The sequence below is a fragment of the Mesoplodon mirus genome (genome assembly GCF_964341445.2).
Source record: "Mesoplodon mirus genome assembly, chromosome: 1".
Classification (NCBI taxonomy): domain Eukaryota; kingdom Metazoa; phylum Chordata; class Mammalia; order Artiodactyla; family Ziphiidae; genus Mesoplodon; species Mesoplodon mirus.
This window is the reverse complement of record NC_138976.1, coordinates 1,095,952-1,117,991: the sequence shown is the minus strand read 5'-3', so window position 1 is coordinate 1,117,991 and position 22,040 is coordinate 1,095,952. Positions and strand designations below refer to the sequence as shown.

At 55.5% G+C, this 22,040-nt stretch overlaps 2 protein-coding genes across 3 annotated transcripts; both read left to right on the top strand.

Moving 5' to 3' along the window:
• Positions 1–8,923: 8,923 nt before the first annotated feature.
• Positions 8,924–12,678, top strand: TMEM141 (transmembrane protein 141). 2 transcript variants are annotated; one of them, XM_082617218.1, is made up of 5 exons: positions 8,924–9,033; positions 9,313–9,379; positions 9,586–9,669; positions 9,937–10,044; positions 12,523–12,678. In XM_082617218.1, the coding sequence occupies exons 1-5, from the start codon at positions 8,980–8,982 to the stop codon at positions 12,528–12,530; spliced, it is 321 nt and encodes a 106-aa protein (XP_082473344.1). In that variant the 5' UTR covers positions 8,924–8,979; the 3' UTR covers positions 12,531–12,678. The 2 variants fall into 2 exon arrangements, with proteins under 2 accessions (XP_082473344.1, XP_082473343.1); XM_082617217.1 differs by lacking the exon at positions 12,523–12,678 and adding an exon at positions 10,423–10,869.
• A 406-nt stretch (positions 12,679–13,084) lies between these two features.
• On the top strand, positions 13,085–22,030 carry CCDC183 (coiled-coil domain containing 183; the record flags this gene model as incomplete). Its single annotated transcript, XM_082617110.1, has 15 exons — positions 13,085–13,149; positions 13,253–13,380; positions 13,922–14,043; positions 14,507–14,584; positions 14,789–14,956; positions 15,154–15,258; positions 17,338–17,460; positions 18,602–18,727; positions 18,805–18,859; positions 19,369–19,469; positions 20,030–20,190; positions 20,384–20,552; positions 20,638–20,748; positions 20,819–20,915; positions 21,572–22,030. 15 exons carry the CDS (start codon positions 13,085–13,087, stop codon positions 21,685–21,687), a joined length of 1,725 nt encoding a protein of 574 aa, XP_082473236.1. The 3' UTR covers positions 21,688–22,030.
• Positions 22,031–22,040: the final 10 nt, after the last annotated feature.

Below are 22,040 nucleotides of genomic sequence, written 5' to 3'. Positions count from 1 at the left end.
GTTCAATTTCCTAAAAAAAACACTTGGGAGACGAAGACAATGTGAGTGAGAAACAGCAGGAAAAACAGACGCCAGAAGCAGACCCATGGGTGACGCTTCCTATGCTGGAATTAAAGGCAGACTGTTTAGTCCGCTGGGGCTGAAATAACAGAAAACCATAGGCCAGTGGCTTGTAAAAAACAGACATTTATTTCTCATAGTTCTAGAGGCTGGACATCCAAGATGAGGGTGCCAGCCTGGTCGTGTGCGGATCTTCTAGGTGGGGACTTGCTGCTGTGTCCTCACATGGGGAGGGGCGAGGGGGCTCGTGGGGCACTGGTCCCACTGTGAGGCCCCGCCCTCACAACCTAATCATCTCCCAATCCCATCACGTCAGGGTTAGGATGTCAGCTATGACTTTGTATTTCATTTTTTCATTCTAATTTTTTATTGAAGTATAGTTGATTTACAATGTTGTGTTAATTACTGTTGTACAGTTATACAGAAATATACATATATATTCTTTTTAAATATTCTTTTCCATTATGCTTTTTTAAAAATATAAATTTATTTATGGCTGCATTGGGTCCTTGTTGCTGCATGCAGGCTTCCTCTAGTTGCAGCGAGTGGGGGCTACTCTTTGTTGCAGTGCGCAGGCTTCTCACTGCAGTGGCTTCTCTTGTTGCAGAACACGGGCTCTAGAGCGCAGGCTCAGTAGTTGTGGCTCACGGGCTTAGTTGCTCCACGGCATGTGGGATCTTTCCGGACCAGGGCTCGAACCTGTGTCCCCTGAATTGGCAGGCAGATTCTTAACCACTGCGCTGCCAGGGAAGCCCCTCCATTATGGTTTATCATAGGATATTGAATATAGTTCTCTGTGCTCTGCAGTAGGACCTTGTTGTTTATCCTCAACCTGTGACTTTAATTGGGGGGAACTCAAACATTCAGACCACAGCATAGGCTGTAAAAAAACTATGGTTACTCTGCTTAGCAAGGTGAGAACTATATTTGAAATTGTACTGTTTTTCTATAATACATTATAAATTATAAACATGAAACTATAAAAAGTGTTATAGGTAAAGTACATCTGTGTAACCCACGATTATGACCATTATCAAAACTGAATCTCTGCACAATTCTCCAAAAAAAAAAAAAAAATGCAACCACACAAATCATGAAAAATAGAAACTTCACATTTTCCAAAGTCCACCAGAGGTCGCTATTGAGCCGCTGTCTCGAGACTTCATGGAGAACTAGGAAGGGCTACGGAGGAAAGAGGAGGTGGACAAGGGCCCGAAGATTGAGCTAAAATAGCCCCCAGGAGAGGAAAGCCACTCTGACTGCAAAACTCCGATGGACACGGAGCAGCCTCCAGGACGGGACCATAGGGCAGCACTGGGCTCAGGAGGAAGCTTCAGGAAAGCTTCACTTCTGGGAGGGAGGAGTGTTAGAAAGGGCAAGGGTGCCTTTCCTCACTGGTAGCAAGAGTTTAAAAAAAACTCCTGTAAACATAAGACCCTTCAAGGACTTCCCTGGTGGCACAGTGGTTAAGAATCCGCCTGCCAATGCAGGGGACATGGGCTTGAGCCCTGGTCCGAGAAGATCCCACATGCCGTGGAGCAACTAAGCCTGTGCGCCACAGCTACTGAGCCCTCGTGCCACAACTACTGAAACCCACACACCTAGAACCCGTGCTCCGCAACAAGAGAAGCCACTGCAATGAGAAGCCTGTGCACCACGACGAAGAGTAGCACCCTGCTCGCCACAACTAGAGAAAGCCCGCGTGCAGCAACAAAGACCCAATGCAGCCATAAATAAATAAATAAATAAATAAAAATTAAAAAAAAAAAAACATAAGACCCTTCAAGACAAAAGAGAACCAAACTTCACACACACACACACACACACACACACACACACACACACACACACACCACCCGGTACCCAAAATGCCATCCATTAAAGATAATTTTCTGCACTCACATTAGCAGATGCATTTGAATTAGGAATCTTGTTAGTCACCCAAACTGCCAACCCCACGCAGGAAATGAATAGACTTCAGTAGTCTTTATACTTTGCTCCTAGAAGAAGAAATCGAAATAAGAATGAAAACATTTCATCTAATGGAAATCCCACCGAGGGGAAAGGGGGGTGCGTGGAAAGCAGAATAAAACTGTAACATAACATTCCAAACTGAGTTAAATATGCTGAAGCTTTGAAGGGCATTAAAAGAACATCTTGAATGAAGAATTTTTTTAATTAACTAAGCAGAAATGAGCGAAAACAGGAAAGAATTAAATAAGAGCTGATTGTGCTCAGGAAACAAATTGACTCTTGGACTTTACTGATAAAGAAAAATTCTTCAGGGTCTCCAGGCAAAATGATCAAATTACTTTCAAGGGTGAGAGACATAAGCTGGCATCAAACTTCCAAGAGCAAACTACCAGGCAAGGCAAACAGACTTACACTCGTAGCAGGAGATGTGCACACATCACTTCAACAGGGGTAGGGCTAATGGACCCACTGCAGGTGAGGATAAAGAAGCCCTAAAAAATCTAAGACAGGCCTTGAGGGTTTAATATAATTGTACTCTTGATAACACGCACAAAATTGATTGTTTGATCACAGAGAAAGCATCGATGAGTTCCACAAAGTAGAAATATTACAAACAACATTCTCTGACCGAAATACAATAAAACTGGGACTTCCCTGGCAGTCCCGGGGCTAAGACTTTGTGCTTCCAATGCAGGGCATGTGGGTTTGATCCCTGGTCGGGGAACTAAGATCCCACATGCCATGCAGCACGGCCAAAAATAAAACAAAAAACAAAACAAAATACAATAAAACTAGATTTTTTAAACTTTCTATTTTAAAAAATACTATTGGATGAAAGGAAAAATACAAACTGAAATTACAGAATTTATTTAAAATAAATATCATAAAAATACCATGTAATTCAGGGTCAGAGGAAACATCATAACCTTAAACACACCATTAAAAATAAAAGAATGAAACTAAATGCATTAAATTCCCAACTCTAAGAGCTAGACAAAGAACAAGATAAACCATAGGATGTCACGAGGAAGGAAATAATAACGATAAAAGCGGGAAATAATAGAGTATAGAGAACAGCAGATGTAATTAATGAACCAAAGTCCTCATCCTTGGAAAAATGAACAGAATTTTTCTGTTAATTTGCAGAATTATTAACAAAATCATTAGTATTCTTTTAAAAAATAACAATTAACTAACATGAATAAGAAAAAATGGAGGGACCATAAATACATGAAGTAAGAAGTGACAAAAGGGTGGGAAATGACCTCTGGGACAGAAGAAAAAAAGGTTTCATCAACAGAAAGTACTTTGCTGACCTCTGAGCAAATCACTTTGAAGTCCTCAATGAGATGGATAATTTTACAGGAAAATTCAGTTCGCCAAAATTTACCCTATTAGACAAAGAGATAGATCTATAGATAGATAGTAGATAGATGATAGATAGATAGATATAGATAAAAGGAGAAGCTATGAGCAAAGGCTAGACTAATGGACGGCAGAATGGTACCCAAGTGTGAATAGACGGGACAGTGGAGCACAATAAAAGTTCAGAATGTAAAGGCTGCTTCAGACCTTCACCTTCCAAGTCCAACTCTGGCTCTTCTCAGGATCACTTTTTGTGTGTGTGTGTATGGTACGTGGGTCTCTCACTGTTGTGGCCTCTCCCGTTGCGGAGCACAGGCTCCGGACGCGCAGGCTCAGCGGCCATGGCTCACGGGCCCAGTCGCTCCGCGGCATGTGGGATCTTCCCAGACCGGGGCATGAACCTGTGTCCCCTGCAGCGGCAGGCGGACTCTCAACCACTGCACCACCAGGGAAGCCCAGAATTTCTTTTTTAATAACAAAAAAGATGAAAAACATAAAAGACCGATTACAACAGTGGAAATAAATGAAGACCACCCAAATGAGAACAAGCAAGCATCCCCTGTGGTTGTTTAGGGGGCATATTTGTCTTTCTCCAGTTGGTCCTGAGTTGAAGATGGGGGCAGAAATTATTCTTCGTTATCGTTCAAGTCCTGGCCATTTGGGCCAATTGTCACAGGGCACGTGTCCAGCTGCCCGTGATTCTCGGAAGCACCTTGGGTGGGGTCGGGAGAGGTGCCTGCCCTCCTGTTGGAGAAGGGTCTTGGGGCACAGATGAGTGAAGCTAGCCAAGGTCAGGGAAGTGGTGTGCTTGCACATGACTTGGGTTCCATTTCTGTGGAGAAGAGCTGAGCTGTGAGGAATGGGAGGCCCAGCCAGGCAGGGGAGGGGTCATCCCTGCACCTCGTTAGTGAGCAGGGTCCCTTGGTGGGGGTGGGAGGTCCAGGTCTGGAGCCAGGGAGCTGCAGCATTCTCGGAGGCATGGGGTGGTTTCCCTCTGGACCCTCAGGCCTCTCCTTTATGTGAAAATTAATAAAGGGAACCCTCACTAAACTGCAGTCAGGAGGCCAGAAGGGGGGAGCTCTCACACCCTACCGTGCAGCCTCAATTGCAGACCCAACAGGAAGGTTACTACTTACTACCCAGCAGGAGGAAGGAAGATTTTCTCCCAGCCCAGCAACAGCCCAGCCAATGAGAGACCATCACAGTTCAGCCAATGAAAAGTCACCACACTGCGAACTCACACTTTCCTCCAACGGACACTTTGTTTAGAACAGCCCCTCCCAACGCCCCCTTCTCCTCTATAAAAGAGTTTCCTCTCCTCTGTTCTCTGCACTCGCTTGTGTTTTGCCCTAGATTGCTTGTCCTGAATTGCAGTTCTTTACTGTTCCCGAATAAACCAATGTTGCTGTTTTATTAAGGCCAAGGGAGATTATTTTGAAATGTTGAGCCAGTATCACTTTATTGGCTACATTGGTTTTTTTTTAATTTTTTTTGACATGAACCATTTTTAAAGTCTTTATTGAATTTTTTACAATATTACTTCTGTTTTATGTTTTGGTTTTTTGGCCCTGAGACATGTGGGATCTTAGCTCCCTGACCAGGGATCGAACCCACACCCCCTGCATTGGAAGGTGAAGTCTTAACCACTGGACCGCCAGGGAAGTCCTAGGATACATCATTTTTACAAAAGTTTGACAGGCAACAGAATGCAGAATTTAAAATATTCATACAAAACAGAATTAAGAGTAACATGACAACTCTAAAGTGTGTGATGGTTCCAAACATGGACCTTATGCCTGAAGGTGGCCAACTGAACAAATCAAAGGACCACAGAGAGGCGGGTGAGACTTGCAACTATGCCTGATTCTATGCAGTTGAGTTTCCACTTTTTTTTTTTTTTCTGGCAGTGCCACGTGTCTTGTGGGATCTTATTTCCCTGACTAGGGATTGAACCTGGGCTCCCTGGCAGTGAAAGCACTGAATCCTAACCACTGGACCACCAGAGAATTCCCGAGTTTCCACTTTTCTGGTCATTTTTCATTGGTACTTACTCTGACCCAAGGGAACAAGGCTCTCCCCATGGAGGGAAATCTGGAGTCAAATATGCCTCGTAGAAGTACCCACTTAGGCAGCCATGAAGGTTTAGTAAAGTGGATCAATGGGAGGCTTCCGTTTTGTTATGAGGAGAAAATAGAACAGTAAATACAGAAGGAGCACACTCAAAGAATTACCTGAGTACGTTGGGAAGAAACAGCACAGAAATAAACATGAAGCAATAGCTGATGAGCTCTGCAAAACTTCAAAGATCTATTAAAAATAGTATTGTTATCTCAAAAGAACTGTTTGGAACCAATTATATTATGAAAAATACAGCCTGTAAGTTTGTAAATTCAGAGAGTGTAGATAAGAACCCAGAGTCAGTTAATAGTTCAGATGAAATAAAGACTCTGAATCCTGAACCGTCTAACGCTTCCCAAAAGGCAAGTAAAAGATTAATTTGTCACGGAATCATGATAAGGCTGTTTCCAAAAGGCCATAATCAAAAGAAGAGGTTTCCCCCTTTCACCAGGGTTTGGGAAATGTGGACAAGGGTGTTGTCTTCCCATGAAAGAGAGAGAGAAGCAGCAACAGTGAGAAAAGGGGGTACAAGCCTGGTCCAGACATCTTGGGAAAGCTGTCAGGTCAGATGTCACCTGCTTTAATTCCTGGAAATCTTTACTTTCAGGTCACCAGATGGTATGCAGCTCCAGTCAGGGGTTGGTGCTTTTTCAGATGTGACGCATGAATCCAAGTGTCTGTTCCTTGGAGCTGGGTGGCACATGGATAGGTTAGCGATACCTGGGCGGGGCTTCTTCCTGAAGACGAAGCATCTGGCAGGAACGCTTCTGCAAGGTTCAGCCTGAAACGTATCGGTTGTGCCCTTTCCCTGAGAAGTGCAGAGGCCCAGGCCCCAGCCCGCTGACCTATCTGTAAGTCAAAAGAGCTGTTTGAAGAAAACAGTAAACTTCAACAATTCAGTCCACCTTCAGATTATGAAGCCAAGAAGAAATGAATGGTACAAAAAGGGAATTTGGGAAAGGCAATAGTTTTTTTGTGTGTTTTTTGGTTTTTGGTTTCTTTGGCTGCGTCAAGTCTTAGTTGCGGCACGCGGGATCTTTGTTGAGGCATGCAGGATCTTTTTTGTTGCAGCGCGTGGGCACTTCGTTGGGGCGCATGGGCTTCTCTCTAGCTGTGGTGTGCAGGTTTTCTCTCTCTAGTTGTGGCCCATGGGCTCTGCAGTTTGTGGCATGCGAGCTCTGTAGTTATGGCACGGGGGCTTAGTTGTCCTGCGGCATGTGGGATCTTAGTTCCCTGACCAGGGCTCGAACCCACTTCCCCTGCATTGGCAGGCGGATTCCTTACCACTGCCCATCAGGGAAGTCCCAAGGCAATAGATTTTGAAGCAAAAGAATATTTCATATGTCAGTAGAATTTCCACACTGTCTCTTCAACACAAGAGAAGATGAAACGGCTTTCTGGGTTCATGTATTCTAAGACTTCCAAAGCTGATCTATAGGAGTCTGTAGGTGGCTTGCCTGAGAAACTAAACACTAAGATTATCAAAACATCAGCCAAGGCTGGGAAATAGCTGCCAGTCAGTCCTAATGACTCTGTACTAAAATAGCATTGCACCCTCTGCTTAGGCTTGAAAGCCAATTTCCTCAAGTGACTTCAAAAGTAAGTTGTTGACCCACTTCGTGGTGATACTTCCAAAGACACCCACTAACAAGTAGCAACTTTGGGTTTAACTGGAGTAGAAGTGAACCAGCCACACCTTGTCACAGAGGCAGTGGTGACTTCGGATCACACTGCACCTGGTGAAATCGCCCTGTCCCCTCCAGCCCACCCTGAGGGCGCCCTGGGCACTTCTCTCCAGAGCCCTGGGAAGGAGCAGGCGCTGGGAACGGCTGCACTCTATGTCCCTTCATCACCCCACGCCCCCCCTTCCCCCACTCCCCCATCCCCCACTTGCACAGGGAATGTCCCGGCCAGCGCCCACATTGGTGGTGGGGGACGTGCATTTTACTTTAGGAGCATCTGCACAGCTTTATTTTTTATATGGAATATACACTATTTTCATTAACAAGCAATAATAAATTTTTCTTTAGAGAAAGCTTTTTTTTTTTTTTTCCGGTACACGGGTCTCTCACTGTTGTGGCCTCTCCCGTTGCCAAGCACAGGCTCCAGACGCGCAGGCTCAGCGGCCATGGCTCACGGGCCCAGCCACTCCACGGCATGTGGGATCTTCCCGGACCAGGGCACGAACCTGTGTCCCCTGCATCGGCAGGCAGACTCTCAACCACTGCGCCACCAGGGAAGCCCTAGAGGAAGCATTTTAAACTACAACCTTGACCTCCCCACTGGGTTCCAAATTCACACATCCCACTCTCCTGTCTCCAGACATCTCAGACCTGACAGAGCCCAAACCACCTCCCAGTGTGCCCCACACCATCAGCTCCCCTCAGCCCCCCACTGCTGTGCCCACCTGTGCTCAGGGCAAGCACTGGAGGCCAGCCTGGGTCCCCTTCCTTCCTCACTGGCACCTCCAACCCAATGCCAAGGCCTGTTAGTGCAGCCTCCAAACACACCCCAAGGGCACCCTGACAGCACTCTTGCACCCCAGTAGCCCCCTATATCCTGACAGCATGCTGCACCATGACAGCACCCCTGCCTGCTCCATGGCTGAAACACTCTCTAAACCTTAGCAGATGCACTCCTGGAAGGCTGGCCCCCCACCGTGCAGGGACAGCAAGATGTCCACTGAGCTGACATCCCTGGCTGCGCCTGGCTGTGCGCAATCAGAGGAACTGAAGTTCCCACCAGGCTTCAAGGCACAGCCCGACCCTTGCCTCTCGCCCTCACATCCAGCCACGTGGGCCTCCTGAAGCTGATGCAAATAGGCCATGCTTAGTCCCACACAGCAGCTCAAGGTTGAAGGTCCTCTGCCTGACCCTCCCATGCAGGTCTCTCCTTGAGGGCGGGCGCGCACACACACGTCCACACAGGCCCTGGCCTCTCTCCATACCCTTACCCATTTTGTTTTCCTGACCTCCTCCCGGGTCTGTTTACCTGTCTGCTCTATGAGGGCTAGGAGCTCTGACTCCTCCGTGGGACCCCCAACTCCTAGCACAGAACTGGCACCAAGTTCGCGCTTACGGTATTTTTGGAATTAACTCGCTATATCATCTTTGGATACACTATTCCGTGGTCGTTTTCAGTAGATGTAATCCCGTAAGCAAAGCCCCACCCTCACAAATAATACTAACTAATCATTATGTCTATGAGAGCTTGGAAATGAGGCGGACGACCCAGGCCGGGCCCGCGGGGAGGAGCGCTAGCCGGCGCCCGCGTTCGCGCCGCCGCGTCGCCACCCAATGTCACGGAGCTGGGCCTGGGGAGCGCGCGGCCGGCTCCGCTCCCTGCCCTCCGCCCGGCCCTGCGCAGGCCCGCCCGCCAGGCCCCGCCCCGCCCCATCCGGCCCCGCCCCTCCGCCCGGTCCGGCGCCGCTCTGCCCCGCCGGCTCCCCGCGCCCCGCCAGCCATGGTGAACCTAGGCCTGTCCAAGGTGGACGACGCCGTGGCCAAAAAGCACCCGGTGAGAAGGCTGGCCTGGGACGCGGGCCCCTGACCTCAGAAGCTGACCTGAGCGGGGCGGGGGCCTCGGTGGGAGTGTGCCCTTATCAGGGAAGAGAAGAGGGACAGAGGTGGGGGACCCTCTTGCTGTGGAGATCGAGGCATCCTGGGTGGGCATGGGGGCAGGTGGGATGATCCAGGCCCCCAGGGCCTCACGATGAGTGGTCCCCTCCCCCAGGGGCCGGAGTGTGCCCAAAGGAGGGACGGGGAAGTGAGCCTTAAACCCCCTTCCCCATCCCAGGGCCTTGGGGAGTATGCCGCGTGCCAGTCGAACGCCTTCATGAAGGGCATTTTCACCTTTGTCACAGGTAGGCTGGGTCCAGGTGTCTGTCCTGGGGTGTGAAGAGACCTCACCCTCCTGTCTCACCCTGACTCCCCAGCAGGTGGCGCCAGGTCGCCAGCCCGCAGTGCTCGGAGCCTGGCAGCTGTCGCGAGCACTTAGGCCGAGAGCCCCGGTGGTCCCCTGGCCAGCCCCGTGGACGGGCTGGCTGATGCGGACCATGGCTCTTGGCAGGCACCGGTGCGACCGTCGGCCTGCAGATGTTCGTTCAGAGGAAGTTTCCGTACCCCTTTCAGTGGAAGGTGCTGGTGGCCGTGGGTGGGTACTCCAGGGCTGGTGCCTGGCTCCCCTGAAATGCACCCCCGTTGCCGCTGGCTCCTCAGCAGAAGTGGATCCCACTAGGGGTGGGGGGCTGTGGTTCCGGGCTTCCCTGCCTCCGGGGATGGGGCTCCAGTTCTCAGTGGGAGCCCTGCTGGACCCCACCGCCCCCATCTGCTGGGAAGAAACCTGCACCCTGCTCCCTTCCCCTGACAAGTTCAGAGGCCCCGCCCCCCTGCCCAGTGGCCCCTGCCCCCCTCTCCCCAGTCGCAGGCTCAGTGGCCAGCTACTGGGTGACCCGAGTGGAGTCGCAGAAATGCAGCAACCTCTGGCTCTTCCTGGAGACAGGGCAGCTCCCCAAAGACATGGCCACAGGTGAGGGTCCCGGGGGCAGCAGGATGCGGAACCAAAGCTCCATTCCCCGGGCGCAGGCTGGACAGGCCTGTCCCCCGGACACGCACATGGGGGTGGGGGCGGGACAGAACTTCCAGGCCCTTGTGCAGGAGGAAGACCCAGGAGGGGCTGGGTGGCCCTGGGAGGGGCGAGTGCAGAATGAGGAGGATGGGCACCCCAAGAAGAGCGGCCGGATTGAGAGGCCCCGCATTGGACATCAAGCTGATTGATCTCAATCCTGGCCTCCACTGCCTGCATCCCTCCTGTTACAGGCCTCAGTTTTTGCCCCGGTAAAATGGGCACAGGGACCGGGTGCAGCTTTGGGGTGTGGTTCTAGCTGTCTCCCTTTGCCTCTTACAGATCGGCACAGCTAGGAGAGCTCCAGCCAGGGCACAGAGGACCTGGGGCCAGAGAGTTCTAGAACACAGCCCTCAGCACCTCTGCACCCCAGGCTGACCTCCCCACACCCATGTCCCCTGCACACATGCATAGCTAGCTCTGTCAGACCTGTGCAAACTGCTCCTGCCCAGCCTGGATGCCCAGAAGGTCAGACCAGGAGGTGCTCCCCCTGGGGTGGGTGGCCTCCTGCAGGGCAGTGAGAAACGTGGTGGACACAGAGCTGGAGAAGACCAGGCCTGTCTCATGCATATTTGGGGGCAGCAGCTCTGGGGTGGGGGGTTGGGCCTTCTGCACTTCCTGCTGCTGATACGCCCTTTCTGACCCCTGCATCCCCCCGCCCACCCCAGTCAGAGCTGACAGCTGCTGCTGGGGGTTGTGGGACTAATAAATGCCTTTTCCTGTTTCCCATTTCCCGCCTGAGTTCTAAAGCAGTTGGGAAACAAGTCAGAGCAGTAAGATGAGAGAGGGCTTCCCTGGTGGCGCAGTGGTTGAGAGTCCGCCTGCCTATGCAGGGGACACGGGTTCGTGCCCTGGTCCGGGAAGATCCCACATGCCGCGGAGCGGCTGGGCCCGTGAGCTATGGCCGCTGAGCCTGCGCGTCCAGAGCCTGTGCTCCACAACGGGAGAGGCCACAACAGCGAGAGGCCTGCGTACAGCGCAAAAAAAAAAAAAAAAAGATGAGAGAAATGTCACCTCGGTACCATACAGCTGATTGGAGGAGGTGCCAGGGCAGTTCCTAACACTGAACCCCAGAATTAGACACTCTGGGCAGCCCCATGGGCCCTCCGTGCGGGGGTGTGCTTCTGTACCACCTGGCACAGAGAAACAGAGCAGACGGTGTGCAGCCAGGCAGCACCTGGCTTCCAGGAGACAAGGGACAGGAAGTGGCCGTGCCTACCTGCCTATCATTCCAAACCCACCTATCAGATTAAGTCACTTCTCCCCTGGGGAGGAGGAAGTGAGTGGTTCAGGAGGCCAGAGTCAGCTTACTGGAGCTCTGTCCACATGGAGGAGTGTTCCTGGGTGGGCAAGACTGCCCACCGCACCCACCCCCAGCAGAGGGAGAGGCAGAGATTATATAAAACCTGGGCAAATCATCGTCCTTTATAGCAGGCTTCCCGGGAACACTGAAGGCACACAGGGCCGTGCTGCTCCAGCCCCAGCTCCGCCCCTGCGCCTGCTGACCTAGCCAGTCACGCAAAAGAACATCTACTGCACACTCACTATGCACCAGGGAATCTGTTCGTGGGAAGGCAAAATGACAGGAAGCCCAAGATAACCATGGCATAAGCAAGCTAGAGTTTTCATTTTCTTTCATGGAAAAGCTCAAGTGGGTGGTCTGGGGCTGTATGGAGTCAGGGATCCAGGCTTCTTTTAGCGTGTTGCGTGCTGTAACGGCCCTCATTCCAAATCCACCTCATGGTCCCAGACAGCTGTGCTGGCTCCTGCCATCAGGTCTTCATCCCTGTCAACAGGAAAGAGAAAGGGGGAGGAGGAGGGCAGTTCACTCACTTCTCTGAACACTGCATTGGCTAGAAATAAGTCATGTGGGACGCCTAGTGCAAAGGCACCTAGGAGGGCAGCTTGCTCTGGGCAGCCTCGTGCCCACTAAAATTCAGGGGTTCTCCATCTGAGGAAAGGAGAACCAGTATTGGGGGACAGGCTGCCTCACACCCTGGGAGAACACGGGCATCAAGGAATAGACCCTGCCCACGGCAGGCCCTCCCAAGCCCCCGAGGGAAAGACCTGGGCTCAGGGGGAGGGCAGAGGGTGAACTCTGAGTTTCAGAGGGGACTGGACTCACTTTTTAAAAACTGAGAGTAACCAGAAAACTAAAGGATCTGTTTGAGAGGTCACAGAGAAAGATGGGTGCTGTAACAGCACATGGGTGAAGACGATTGTTATGGCTGAACTGTGTCTCGAACAAACTCACAGTTTGCAGCCCTAGCCCCCAGGACCTCAGAATATGCCTGCATTTGGAGACAGGACCTTTGAAGGGGTGATTAAGTTAAAATGGGGATGGGCCCTCATCCAGTCTGACTGGTGTGCTTATACGAGAAGGCGATTAGGACACAGATGAGTACAGAGAAAGACCCCACGAGGACACGGCCGTCTACAAGCCTGGGAGAGACACCTCAGGAGAAACCAGCCCTGCCGACACCTTGATCTCAGACTTCAAGCCTCCAGGATGCGAGACAATAAATTTCTGTTGTTTAAGCTGCTCGCTCTGTGGTGCTTTGTTAGCAAAGTCATGCAGGTTGGAAGAAGTAACCCATCTGATGTGCACCCCTGGAATCCCAGGCTTGGGCCACATGGCTGTAAGGGAAGCTCGAGCTGGGGGCGCAGAGGGAGGGAACTGACTCCTCCTGGAGTAAGTGACAGCTAAAGCTGGACCCAGGACTTCCCCAGGGAAGTGGGGGTGGAGCAGAGAAGGTCAGGGAGAGATGGGGTAGTCAGGGCCGAGGCTGGGGGTCTCATGAGCCAGGTCACCAGGGTTGGAGTTTGAACTTGGGGTGGGGTAAGGGAATGAGGGTGTGGGGGGATGGGGAGGGTGCAGTGGGGCCACCGTGGGGTGCAGTGATACCGCCAGTCACCCCCCTGTGGAAGAAAGCTGCCTTGACGAATGCATCACACCTGGGCGGAGAGCAACCCCGAGGCTGGCTGGGGGCAGAGGGTGGGGTCATCGGGGTGGGCCAGGAATTCCCGGGTTCCCTGGGCGTTGAGAACCTCAGCCCCCGTCACAATGGGCCGAGATTCCAGGGACAATCTGAACTGTGGTTCTGCGGGGTAGGCTCAGCACAGAGAGGGTGGGAGGTGCAGACGGGCCCTGGAGGACCCCGTGGGCCACCGTGAAGATTCGTAGTGAGGCAGAGATGGGGGAGCAGATCCAGGAGCTGAAGACCATCACTCGGCTCCAGGGTGCGGCCGCTGCTGGGGTGACCCAGGGGCTCTGCGGCTCCTGGGGGGAGGACTTACGATCTTAACACAGGGACGGTCCAGGGCATATGGACTGAGGGCCGCTCTACTGCTCACCCCCAAACAGAGCTGGGGGGAAGGGATCGGAGGGGTCTGCCATGCAGGAGCCAGGGGGAGGAGGAGCTTCAAGGGGCTTCAAGGAGATTTGTGGGCACAGTGGCCTCAAAGCCAGAGGGGACGGGAGGGGATCCACCCACTTCTGTGGCTAGAGGGTCTGGAAGAAATCACGGGCCTGCCCGTCCCTGGCTTGCACCCCGCCCTCCCCACCTCCCAGCACTGCCGTCCACTGAGAGCTGTCCAGATGAGCACTGCTGAGCAGCAAGGCTGCCCCCATGCAGGCTGGGAGGAAGGAGCGCGGCCTTGGAGACAGCAAACTCATGCCCCCACCTCTGTCCTCCCCGGCGTGGAGCCTACCCCACCCGGGAATCCCGGCCAGGCCCTTGGCCCTTGGCCTACATCCTGGCTGCCCTGCCCCTCCACACAGAGCAATGTCGGGCGCTGCAGATCCAGGCGGTGAAGGAGACCACGGTCAAGAACAAGGCCACGCTGGCTGTCCTGCGCAGCAACATTCGCCGCGGGTCCCACGAGTGGGCTTTGGCCAAGAAGGTGGACAGCGGGACCCTCCCTGCTACCTGCTGGCTGGGGGTGGGGGTGGGGCGGGGCACGTGCTGAAACAGCCCTTCCCCCAACACAGGTGCACAGCTGGCACCTCCTCTCCTTTCCCCACTCTAACCCCAACCATTCTGAAGTGGGGTGGGGGGTGCAGTTTCCCCACCACCCACCTCAGAGGGCAGGGCCAGGGGCCCGACAGAGGTCCCTTTCCTGGGCTACTCCCTGCAGCAGCCATATAGGGGAGCCAGGGCCCCGCCTCTCTGGACCCCCATCACATTGGAGCAGGGATGGCCCGGATGGAGTCCTTCAGCGCTCTGCCCCTTGTGGCCCCAGGAGCTGGGGTCTTGCTGCTGGGCTAGAACAGGGCAGAGGAGACCCGGGGAGAATCCCTGCAGGGGCCGGCGGCGGGGGGGACGCAGAGGGGCCGAGCCCCCAGCTCAGCCGCCGCGCCCCACAGTACGACCAGCGGACCATCTCCAAGGCCTGCGGGAAGGACGTGCCCATGAGGCTGGCGCACAGCCGCTGCACCGTGGAGGTAAGGCAGCAGGGGGGACCCGTCAGCCCCGCCCAGCCAGTGCACCCCAACTAAACTACGATGTGGAGCCGGTGGGGAGCAGAGCGAGTTCCCAGCCCCAGCGTCTGTGTGGCGTTGCCACGGGTCCCTCCCCGCCCGCCCAGCTGCAGGCGCGCTCCGTGGCCCCTGAGCACCCACGCGCGGGCCGTGCCCTCCCCGACCCAGGTGGCGCGGGAGAAGCTGCGCAAGTACGTCTTCGACCGCGTGAATATGCACAACATGCTGATCCACTTGGTGCGGCGGCGCGAGCAGAAGCTGGAGAGCATGCAGCTGGAGCTGGCCAGCCTTAAGAACCAGCCCGAGGCCACCAAGGAGGAGCTGCGCATGCTGCAGGTGGCGGCGGGGAGCGGGGGCGGGGCCTCCAGGGTGATGGAGGCGGGGCCACAGGAGAGGGGCGGGGCTCTGTGGAAGGGCGGGGCTAGATGAATGAGGCCCCCTTGGAAGAAAGCCCAGCCCCGCCCCCGCCGCCCTCTGCACTCCCAGGTGGCCTGTCCGCACGCACTCTCAATGTGCCCTTCCTCCCCGCCCAGGTCATCCGTCAGCTGGAGAACAGCATAGAAAAGACGATGGTCAAGATCACCACAAGCCAGAATATCCACCTGCTCTACGTGGACCTGCTGGACCACCTGAAAAAAGTGAGCCCCCTCACCCCACACCCGGAGACTGAGACCGCATCCCGGTCCCAGGGAGCCCATTTTTTGGTTTTTGGTTTTTTATAAATTTAGTGATTTATTGACTTATTTTTGGCTGCTTGGGTCTTCATCGCTGCGTGCAGGCTTTCTCCAGTTGTGGCGAGCAGGGCTACTCTTCGTTGCGGTGTGCAGCCTTCTCGTTGCAGTGGCTTCTCTTGTTGCGGAGCAAGGGCTCTAGGTGCGCGGGCCTCAGTAGTTGTGGCTTGTGAGCTTCAGTAGTCGTGGCTCACGGGCTCAGTAGTTGTGGCTCGCAGGCTCCAGAGTGCAGGCTCAGGAGCTGTGGTGCATGGGCTGAGTTGCTTCGCAGCATGTGGGATCTTCCTAGACCAGGGCTCAAACCCGTGTCCCCTGCATGGGCAGGTGGATTCTTAACCACTGCACCACCAGGGAAGCCCTGGGTTCTTATTTGCTGGTTTAGTGTTGTTTTTACTTTGCCCCATCGTTTCTCATCCCCTGGCTTCTGAGGCCAAGAGATGGGTCCTGCACCCTCAGAAGTCCCCTAACATCATCCAGGGCAAGCTGCCTCTGAGCAGGTCAGTAACCTCCGCTTGCTGCCCACCTCTTCCAAGCCAGCCACCCTGCTCCCTGCCGAGAAGGCCAGGGGGAAGCCCCCAGGGGCCGTGAGCCCTGCTATGAGGCAACCCCCCTTCACTGGAGGCCCCCCTTGGCCCCCACACAGAAGAGCACAGGCACCTGCCACAGGCCAGGTGATGGAAGATGGGGAGGACAAGGACAGTTGGAGAGGAGGGCTGGAGGGTGGGTGCCAGGGTGCAAAGAGGAGCAGCTTGGCAGGTGGGGCCGGGAGAGAGAGGGAAGACCCCACCTTCATCCTGGGGCTGGGGGAGGGGAAGCCCTGGAGGGCAGTGTGGCCGGGAGGGTGACAGGTAGAAATGCGTTTGGAGGAGGGTGTGGGATGGGTGGGCATTGCAGCTCTTCGCAGCTGGGGTCATGCCCCCCAAATCCTGCCCACAGTGCCCAGAGCCCAGCAGCACTCAGCTTTGTCCTCCAGCCTGTCCCTCTTGCCTCAGGCCCCGGGTCCTGGAGGCTCACCTTGTGGCCCTGCCCACATCTCCTTCCTGGGCCCACTCCTCCTCCCCACACCCCTTCCCACTCCGACTGCACTCTGGGGTCCAGCCCCTCCTTCACCTGTATGCATTATGTCCTCCCAGTGGTACTTGCTTATCTTTTCAGAACATATGCCCTAAAAAAAATTAACTCCTGTGGTCATCTGCATTTTTTTTTTTTTTTGGCCGCATGGCACGGCATGCGAGTTCTTAGTTCCCTGACCAGGGATCGAACCCGTGCCCCCTGCAGTGGAAGCACCGAGTCTTAACCACTGGAACACCAGGGAAGTCCCCCTTGCATTAAAAAAAAAAAAAAAAAGTGAAGATTCTACGTTGTAGTTATCAACAACAAAATACTAAGAGCTAAGATATATTGGACATTTATGAACCTGACCCTGTGCTAAATATACATCATTATACCTCCTCAGTCCATCCTGACAGCGACCTCCTGAAAGAGCCATTATTACCTTTACACATGGCAAAACCCAGGTTAAGTGGCTTTCCTAAGGTCCCACGCTAGCTGGTCAGGTCACAGCCTTGGCCTTGAGTCCTGAGTCTCTGACCTCACACCAGTGTTTTGAGGCCCTCTGCTTCACTTCAGACAGCAGCCAGCCTCCAGGGCTTTCACAGTCACCTCTCACGTGGTGAGACATCCCATCACAACTTCTTTGGAAGTGTCTCTGGACTCTGGCCCTGGGCAGTGAGAGAATCCACCAGGAAGATGCTGTTTTCCCTCCCAAAACATGTCCTTTCACCTGCTTTGGGCCCGGCTGGGGCCACATGCCAGGCTATACTTGTCCTCTGGGCTCGCACAGTCCAGGGTGAGGGGTGGGGAGTAGGCGTGGTCCACTTTGGGGGCCAGAAGAGAACGAGGGAGGAGCCAGGGGAGCCTGTGGTTGGCCTGCAGTCCCTGGACTGTCAGGCTCTGTGCCAACCTGCCCTTGCCCTTCTGCTGCAGAAGCTGGCAGGATACCCCACAGAGCTGGACAAGCTGCAGAATCTCGTGGGTGACTACTGCTCGGAACTGTCGGACATGACAGTCATGTCCCAAGATGCCATGATGGTTACGGATAAGGTCAAGGTGAGAGCAGGTCCCAGGCTGGGGGCCCTGCAGGGCCATCTCTTGAACCTATCTGGCCCAGGGTCCGTCGGGACACCCCCATGCCCACGCCCCCTGTCATCACTGGAGGAGTCCAGTGGCTGCCCTGCCGCCCTGCTTGCCTTACCACCTGTGAGGCTGGGCAGAGGGGGCCCCACCAGGCACAGAAGCCATGAGGCAGACGGAGAAGGCAGAGAAGTGACCTGGACGGGGCAGGTGCCACCCCTTCACCCACTCTGTGCCGAGGCCCCTGCCAGGCCAGCCTGCCCCCTCCTCATGAAGTGGGGCCACCCTGGGGTTCGGACCTTCTCAGGAAGGCAGTGAATGGCGGATTCTGGGGGTTGGAGGTTGGGCAACACAGTCTTGGGGTGTAACAGGGCCAAAAGGAGGCATGGGGGCTGGAGCCTGTGTGGGCAGCAGGTGGCAGGGCTGCAGTGGCGGCCCTCCTAACCTGGAGCCCTGGGAGGAGGTGGGGGGAGATGGGATCAGATTCGTGTCTCCAAACGGGTGTGCTCTGGCTGCAGAGACTGGAGGGGACCAGGGCCAAGACACTGGTCACTTGGGCCAGACCAGTGGTGGAGATGGGTGGCCAAACTCGGACGGAGCCGAGAAGCCTTTAAGACGTCACCCCGATGAGGGGCGGGGCGAGTGAGACGTGCAGGCAAGGGCACAGCGTGGCACGCAGGATGCGTGAGCAGGCACAGACAGACAGTGGATTCAGCCACCAAAGCAGGATGTGCTGGGAGACAGGAGGTCTGGGGGAAGATGATGAGTTTGTGTTTAGACATGTGGAGTCCACTCTAGTGAGTTCTAAGGGGAGTTGGTAGAGGCAGTGGAGGACCGGGGCTGGAGAAAGAAATCTGTGAGGCACGTCCCAGGCGGTCCCTGAGCCTATGGCTGCAGCCGGAGTGACCCCAGCTGGAGGGGTGTAACTCAAGGGAAGGCTCAGAGGCCAGGTGGCGGGGGGGGGGGGCGTCCCAGAGGAAGGCAGAACACAAGGGGGAGGGTGATGGTCGCAGGCAGAGTGTCCCAAATCAGGAGGACGGGGACTGACACTGAACTGGATCGGCACCCTGGGTGGCCTTGGTGGGACAGACCCCCGTCCCCCTTCCTGTGTCCCCAGATGAACATGAGGCAAGGGGAGGCCACCTTCATCAAGGAACGCCAGGCATGGGAGAACCGGCTGAACCAGCAGAAGAAGCTCATTGACAAGATCCACACCAAGGAGACCAACGAGAAATACCTCTGGGTGAGTCCGGGCCACGTCAGGCACAGCAGCCCCTGCCCCACAGAGGACACCCCTCACCTCCTCCTCCCCCTCCTCAGGGCCTGCGGGACTTGCACTTCCCCTCCAACCTGATGGGCCCCGAAACTCTGAAAGGTAAGCACTCAGCTCCCGCCACCCCAGCCAGGGTCCCGAGAGGTGGGTCACCATGAGGTGGGGGTAACCTGCAGGGGCCGGGGTGAGGGAGACCGACGAGCCCCGGCCCCTCCCTGGCTAGACCTGCACCGGTGCACACCAACAGTCACAGCGCATGCTTCAAGGTGCTGCTGCCGGCTCTGGGCTCTTGGCCAGGGGTGGCTGAGCCCCCGGCTTCTCAGCTGTAAAATGCACTCGGCGATGCTCCTGGCACCCCTGAGCCGCCTCTGAGAAGCCCCACTAAGCCCCACTGTGCCAGGCTGCTTTTGGTCCTCCTCTGGATGGAGCTGCCTTGGGGCATTCCTCGAGGGCTGGCCAAGGAGGGAGCCAGTTAAGGTGAAGGCGACTCTGACGGGTAACCAGCCCTTGGGTGGCCTCCCCTGACGACATATGGGGGCATCCGACGGCCTCGTGCAGAGCTCCCACAGCATTCCTGCATGCCGGCTGACCTTCCCCTCTGCTGTGCCCAGTGAGGAGAAGGGAGACCTCCAAGGCTGATATCGAATACCAGACGGACGTGACGGCTTTGGTGGAGAAAGTCAAGACTGCTGTGCAGTGCTCTCACCTCTGGGTACTGCTCCCTGGCACTCCTGGGATGTGGGCAGAAGGACGGGTGGGGACCCTGCCCCAGCCCAAGGGCCAGCTGAGCTGGGCCAGGCTTTGCAGACACTTTCTGCATGAATGGACACACAAAGCAGCGGCCCCACAGCTCAGAGTGGCGGGCACTCCAGGGACGCAGCTGGCAAATCCAAGCCGTGTTCCAGGGGCTGCACAGAGCCTGCTGGAATTTGAGGATCAAACCCCGAGGAGGTGGCCTTCACCTCTTAACTCCTTCCCCTTCCCAAACCAACAGCATCATGACAACCAGCTGCCTCTCCGCCCCACCCCCTTTACTTTAATCCGCCCTGGATTTATTATTAGTAAGCCTTGAGCTCCTGTCCATGGTCCTGACGTAAGCTTGTCACCCTTGGACGAGTGACTCAAAGCCGTGCAGTCTCTTGGCGGTGGTCTCTCTGGCTCTCCCTTGGGGTCATCTGGCCCCGCTGCCTGTCACGAGGGTGACACACACAGAGGGCCTAAGGTCCTCAACGCCCAGCCACGGTCAATGTTACTGACCACTGGCCCCGCCAGGACATCGGCGGCCGCTTCCTGGCTCAGAGGAGCACGGAGGAGAACCTGGCACTGCAGGTGGCGGATGGTGAGGGGAGGCGGGCGCAGCTGGAGGCCGTGATGAAGGAGCTGGCGACGGAGGAGGTGATGCTCAAGTTCCACCCGACGCCCAGCTCCAGCAGGTACCCGGGAGCCCCTGACTTCCTCCTCACTGACAGCCCCGCGGCTGGCACCAGGCTCGGAGCTGAGCGCACCCGCTGCCAAGGGGCCCCAAGTGCCCGCATGTGAGCTCCTGAGCCCGAATTAGCACAGCACCCGCTCGGGACTCTGCTACCTTGCCCTCGGTCCGCTACCCACCTCCCTCATCCTCAACAGCTTGAAGTCTGTTGAGAAGAAAATGAAGGACATGCTGAAGGAGGAGGAAGACCGGCTGCAGCGGGCCCACGCCAAGATGGCCAAGAGCCAGAAGCTGCTGTTGACCATCCAAACTGGCATCGACAACCTCCACATCCGCCTGATCGGTGTACCCCTGCCCACGGCCCAGGTACCAGGGAAGCGTGGAGGAGCCCCCAGTACAGAGGGTCCCCTGGAGGGGCCAGAGGGAGACGACTTGTTCCTCCTGGCCACAGAAAGAAGCACTGCCCTCCGACACCCTGGATGTGTACAGCAAGCTGGCATACTGCGAGGGGAAGCTGCTGTACCTGGCTGACCGAGTGCAGATGCTGCCCAGGACAGAGGAGGTAGCCCTGGCCCGGGGGGTGCCCACACGCCTCGTGTGCCCTCGGAGCTGACAGTCCCCATGCCCTGCAGGTCCACACGAAGGTGAGGGATGCCCTGGAGTCCTCGACCCTGAAGGAGAAGCAGAACACCAGGATCAGCTTTGAGGACATGGAGGAGGATGTCACAGGCACAGGCCGCCCAGCAGCTGGTGGTGGGCCTGAGCTGTGCAGAGGCAGAGGTTGGGGATGGCGCTTGCTGCATCTGACTAGGGCAGCCTAGAGGGACAGTGGGGGCTAAAGGGATAGAAAGGGTGTGTCAGTTGCACCCACAGGATTTTTCATTTATGGAGGTGACTTGGTGAAGTTAATGCCATTGAAAGAACTTACCACCTTTTGTGACACAGGGAGGCACCAGTGCCAGTAGGCAGGCAGGGTGGAAGGCCTTGGCCAGGGCCCTTATTGGGGTTTCTGTGGGAAGGGCAAGGCAGGGCAGGGCACACAGCTTAAGATATGCCCGTTCGAATAATTCCAGCAGGTTTGGGGCACAGGAGCTGTCCCCAGTTGCCTGGCACCTGGCCCTGGGTGATTCAGGCTTGGGGTGTGCGTTAGACAGAGGTGGTTGGGTGTGGGCTCTGGAAGGGCTGGGTGAACCCTGGTCTGTCTCTCTCCCCGGCTGTGCGAGACCTCAAATGCCAGAGCATCAGGGACACAGAAAGTAAGAAATATACGTCGTTGGTACAATTGGCCCTGCGGTGAACGGACGCCAGGGGACAATCCAGGATCTGGGGACCCTCGCGGGGCAGACGGGCTGCGGGCGCAGCTGCCCTCCCCCCCTCCTTTGCAGATACCTTCCAGTTCGCCGACGTGGACCACAGTTACGTGCCCTCGCGGGCCGAGATCAAGAGACAGGGCCAGCGGCTGATAGAGGGGAAGCTCAAGGTGGCCAAGAAGAAGAAGTGACCGGAAGAGGAAGAACCCGCCTCGCCAGCACTCCCCGCCCCCATGCTGTCATTGGTTACACAAATAAACATTTTTCCAGGACTGCGGGGCACCTGAGGGGACGCAGATGTGGGGGACAGCGTTGGGAAGTCTGCGGGGAAGTGGGGTGTTCGGTGTGGATCTGGGTGCAGGGGTAAGAGTGAGTAGGGGGTCCGGGCGGGGATGCGGACGGGGGTCTGAGCTGAGCTGAAACCCTGGGGGCAGTTCGTAAGGCTGGACTGCGGAGTCCAAAGCCCCGCACCTGCACCGCCCGGCGCAAGAGCGCACCTCCGCGCGCCACCCGCCCGTGGCCCTAGCAGCGACCCGTAGCCGCA

What these genes read in the sequence shown, in the direction of transcription:
- TMEM141 (XM_082617217.1), top strand. Translation starts at nt 8,980, where the DNA reads ATGGTGAACCTAGGCCTGTCCAAGGTGGACGACGCCGTGGCCAAAAAG. An exon ending in CCGTGGCCAAAAAGCACCCG is followed by an intron (nt 9,034 to 9,312) that starts GTGAGAAGGCTG and finishes TCCCCATCCCAG; the next exon opens with GGCCTTGGGGAGTATGCCGC. An exon ending in GAAGGTGCTGGTGGCCGTGG is followed by an intron (nt 9,670 to 9,936) that starts GTGGGTACTCCA and finishes CCCTCTCCCCAG; the next exon opens with TCGCAGGCTCAGTGGCCAGC.